Here is a 4746-nt window from a genome sequence, read left to right as displayed (position 1 = left end):
GGAGAGGAAGAGAGAAGGGAGCTGAGGAGAGGGACAGGGAGAAGAGAGAAGGGAGCAGAGGTGAGGAGAGGAGAAGAGAGGAGGGAGCAGAGGGGAGGAGAGGAGAAGAGAGAAGGGAGCGATGTAGGGAGAAGAGAGGAGGGAGGAGAGGAGAAGAGAGGAGAGAATGAACAGTACAGATGGATGTGGAGAGGGATGTAATGTAAGGTCAAAGATGGATAGGAGAGATAGGAAAGGATAGAGGGAGAGAATTGAGAGAGGGAGGGAAGTGAAAGAGAGAGAGAGAGTCACTCAGCTCTCTGTGCTGTTGGATGGGCAAAGCTGTCACTCCTTGTAATCATCAATGCTGGTCACAAGAGGCTGCCACAGACACACACACACACACACACACACATACACACGCACAAATTCACACACATATGCACACACTACGCTGGATAACCCCAACACAGAAAGCACAATCACGAGCCTCACTATGTTGCTAGAACAGGCAGCAGAACTGATCTGTCTGTAGACACAATCTTTCTACAAGTAAATACAAGGACTCTTTCAAACACATATGGTCATTTCTCTCATAATAAGATCCGTGCCTGTCTAACTCTTATTCTGTACTACTCTCACAAGCACACTCACAGACTCCCACGTATTGACACACACCAACATGCACACACAGAACAGGCATCATGTCATGGTGTGTATTCTGTTCCGTTATTCTCCATATTCTCTATCATCTACATGACCCTTCCTCTATCCATAAATTCCATCTACACATGTGCATACGCATGCAAAAAAGAATGCACACGCACGCAGGCATACACGCACCACACACCCACAGATTTAGAAGTGTGCACACTAACCCCCATTCCATCGCCGAACCACGGCCCTGAGAGCCGACAGCCCATTGCCACGGCAACGGATGAGCTCTGAGTCCGAGGGTTCCCTCCGTTTTAAAGACAGCGCAGACAACAAGAGGAAGAGGAGGACAAGGATCCAGCTTGGGCATAGACTCCTGTGCTTCAGCAGAGACCGAGAGAAAGATCTCAACGCTCTATCTCTTCTCTCTCTCCCTTGTTTTCTCTCTATCTCTCCCTACCAGAGACAGAAGGGACTCTCTTGCTCTCAGCTCTCTCTCCGGTTGCTCGCGATCTCCTTCACTCTCTCTCTAGCCCTCTAACACACACATGCTCTTTCAACTGTCATTCTACCCCCCCCCCCCCCCTCTATCTATCACACTCTCTCTCTCCTTCCTCTCTATATCTCTCTCTTCCTTCTTATGTGCCAGTCTTGTGTTGAGGCCCCACCCCCCCCCCCTTGCACAGCTAGTGCATAGTAACCCTGCTGGACTGTGAATCTATATGCACACACACACACACACACACTTGTGGCCAGGCTAGGGGGTAGATGAGAGGGGTACCCTCCCCCTGCAGGGTTTTCCTCAGACGGAGGGAGATTCTTCTCTGTCTAATACAGTTTCTCATATGCTCTCCTCCTCTCTCTCTCTCCCTTTCCATCTTTCTCCTGTTCTTATAGTCTTCTTCTCTCATTCCTGTACCTTCCATCCTCTCTCACACCCTTCCCCTTCTCTCTACCTCTAAAGTACAGTTATCCTCCTTGTTATCCATTCCCCATCACTCTCCCTCCCTCATGCTCTCACTCTTTATTCTGTAGAAACATTATGAGCTGCAGAGAGGAACCCTTTCCTCCCCAATAGAACACATGAAGCAGGTCACATATGAACACATATTGTATACAGTACCATGACAGATGTTGTTTACGGTATGTTGCCCCCACACACCTAATGAATAATCAGTTCATTGTAGCAGCGCTGTGTCCCAATAATAATGTACTGAGAAAGGCATGGAGATGCTGGACGGATGAGAGAAGGACAGATGGATGTAGGTTTGATTACATGCAACTCATCCTCTGTAACCCCTCACACACTGTGCGTTGCCCTGGATACCAAGATCAGCTCGACAACTAAATGTAAACGTTAACTGTAAGGCAAGTGTGTGTTTACAGTGCCTTCAGAAAGTATTCACACCCCTTGACTTATTCCACATTTTGTTGTGTTTAAAATGTATTACATTTCAAATGTATTACATTTAGATTTTGTGTCACTGACCTACACACAATACCCATAATGTTAAAGTGGAATTTATTTGACTAATTAATACAAAATGAAAAGCTGAAATGACTCATCTCTGTACCCTACACATGTGAATTTCAAACACAGATTCAATCACAAAGACCAGGGAGGTTTTCCAATGCCTCACAAAGAAGGGCACCTATTGGTAGATGGGAAAACAAAAAGCAGACATTGCATATCTCTTTGAGCAATACAACATGGGATTTTACTGAGTGGCCTAGTTACCGTTTTGACATAAATGGGCTTGAAAATCTATGGCAAGACTTGAAAATGGCTGTCTAGCAATGTTCAACAGCCAACTTGAGAGCTTGAAGATTTAAAAAAGAATCATGTGCAAATATTGTACAATCCAGGTGTGCAAAACTCTTAGACTCACCCAAAAAGACTCACAGCTGTAATCAGTGGAAAAAGGAGATTCTAACATGCATTGACTCAGGGGGTTGAATAATTATGTCAATTAGATATATAACAAAAAAGAATCAGGCTATTCCACAAAAGGTGGAATAAGTAAAGGGGTATGAATACTTTCTGAAGGCTCTATACATGCGAGTGTATAAATGTATTTAGATTTTGTGTGTACTGTGTGTTTGTTACATTTACGGTGCATTTGGAAAGTATTCAGACCCCTTGACTCAGTACTTTGTTGAAGCTCCTTTGGCAGCGATTACAGCCTCGAGTCTTCTTGGGTATGATGCTACAAGCTTGGCACACCTGTATTTGGGGAGTTTCTGCCATTCTTCTCTGCAGATCCTCTCAAGCTCTGTCAGGTTGGATTGGGAGCGTTGCTGCACAGCTATTTTCAGGTCTCTCCAGAGATGTTACATCAAGTCTGGGCTCTGGCTGGGCCACTCAAGGACATTCAGAGACTTGTCCCGAAGCCACTCCTGCGTTGTCTTGGCTGTGTGCTTAGGGTCATTGTCCTGTTGGAAGGTGAACCTTCACCCCAGTCGGAGGTCTTTCCCTCGATCTTGACTAGTCTTCCAGTCCCACCACTGAAAAACATCCCCACAACATGATGCTGCCACCATCATGCTTACCGAAGGGATGGTGCCAGGTTTCCTCCAGACGGGACACTTGGCATTCAGGCCAAAGAGTTAAATTTTGGTTTCATCAGACCAGAGAATCTTGTTTCTCATGGATTGAGAGTCCTTTAGGTGCCTTTTGGCAAACTCCAAGTGGGCTGGTATGTGCCTTTTACTGAGGAGTGGCTTCCATCTGGCCACTCTACCATAAAGGTCTGATTGGTGGAATGCTGCAGAGATGGTTGTCCTTCGGGAAGTTTCTCCTATCTCCACAGAGGAACTCTGGAGATCTGTTCGAGTGACCATTGGGTTATTGGTAACCTTCCTGACCAAGGCCCTTCTCCCCAACTTGCTCAGTTTAGCCGGGCGGCCAGCTCTAGGAAGAGTCTTGGTGGTTCCAAACTTCTTCCATTTAAGAATGATGGAGGCCACTGTGTTCTTGGGGACCTTCAATGCTGCAGAAATATGTTGGTACCCTTCTCCAGGTCTGTGCCTCAACACAATCCTGTTTCGGATCTCTACGGACAATTACTTCGACCTCATGTCTTGGTTTTTGCTCTGACATGCATTGTCAACTGTGGGATCTTATATAGACAGGTGTCCAAATCATGTCCAATTAATAGAATTTACAACAGGTGGACTCTATTCAAGTTGTAGAAACATCTGAAGGATGATCAATGGAAACAGGATGCACCTGAGCTCAATTTCGAATCTCATAGAAAAGTGTCTGAATACTTATGTAAATGAGCTATTTCAGATTTTTTTGTTTTTTTTATACATTTGCAAACCTTTCTAAAAACCTGTTTTCGCTTTGTCATTATGGGTTATTGTGTGTAGATTGATGAGGGAAAAATGTATTTCATCAACTTTAGAATAAGGCTGCAACATAACAAAATGGAAAGGGTGTGAAAACTATCTGAATGCACTGTACATTTGAGTCATTTAGCAGACACTCTTATCGAGAGCAACTTACAGTAGTGCATACTTTCATACATTTTCAGACTTTTTCATACATTTTCAGACTTTTTCATACATTTTCAGACTTTTTCATACATTTTCAGACTTTTTCATACATTTTCATACATTTTCAGACTTTTTCATATTGGTTCCTCGTGGGAATCAAACCCACAACCCTGGCTTTGCAAGCTCCAAGTCCAACCAACTGTCTGTGTGTGTCTGTCTGTGTATGAAGATTCCTGCTAGATGCATGTCTTAGAAATTCTGTCGTTTGTATGTTGATGTGTGGGGGTGTTAGGATGCGGAAAACAGAGAGAGAGGAGAGAGCAGAGAAAGAGAGAGAGCAGAGTATGAAGAACAGAACGACACACACACACACGCTCGTTCTCGCACTCTAACACACACACACACACACACACACCAACCCACTCACACCCCATCCATTACACACGGGGTCTGTTTCTGAAACGGTAGTAGAGCAGTGAGCAAGATAATCCAGCCCTTCTGTACATCACAGTCACATTACATGTAGGCCCCTTCAGTGTGTATTAATTATATAGATGCTCAGAGACTATAAATACTGGTGACTGTGCTCTAAATACAGACCTACACATTCTTCAG

The 4746-nt window shown here is 44.5% G+C and overlaps 1 protein-coding gene across 1 annotated transcript in view; it reads right to left on the bottom strand.

The window, feature by feature from the left end:
- LOC116374224 (uncharacterized) overlaps positions 1–1260 on the bottom strand; it is a 22094-nt gene extending 20834 nt beyond the window's left edge. Inside the window, exon 1 of the mRNA XM_031825489.1 lies at positions 858–1260. Within this exon, the coding sequence (XP_031681349.1) occupies positions 858–902 (45 nt within the window). The 5' untranslated portion in view covers positions 903–1260. The remainder of the gene's footprint in view (positions 1–857) is intronic.
- Between the last annotated feature and the right edge of the window lie 3486 nt (positions 1261–4746).

The sequence above is a fragment of the Oncorhynchus kisutch genome, linkage group LG5, assembly GCF_002021735.2.
Source record: "Oncorhynchus kisutch isolate 150728-3 linkage group LG5, Okis_V2, whole genome shotgun sequence".
Classification (NCBI taxonomy): domain Eukaryota; kingdom Metazoa; phylum Chordata; class Actinopteri; order Salmoniformes; family Salmonidae; genus Oncorhynchus; species Oncorhynchus kisutch.
Note: the sequence above shows the minus strand (reverse complement) of the source record. Positions and strands in the feature narration are given on the sequence as shown.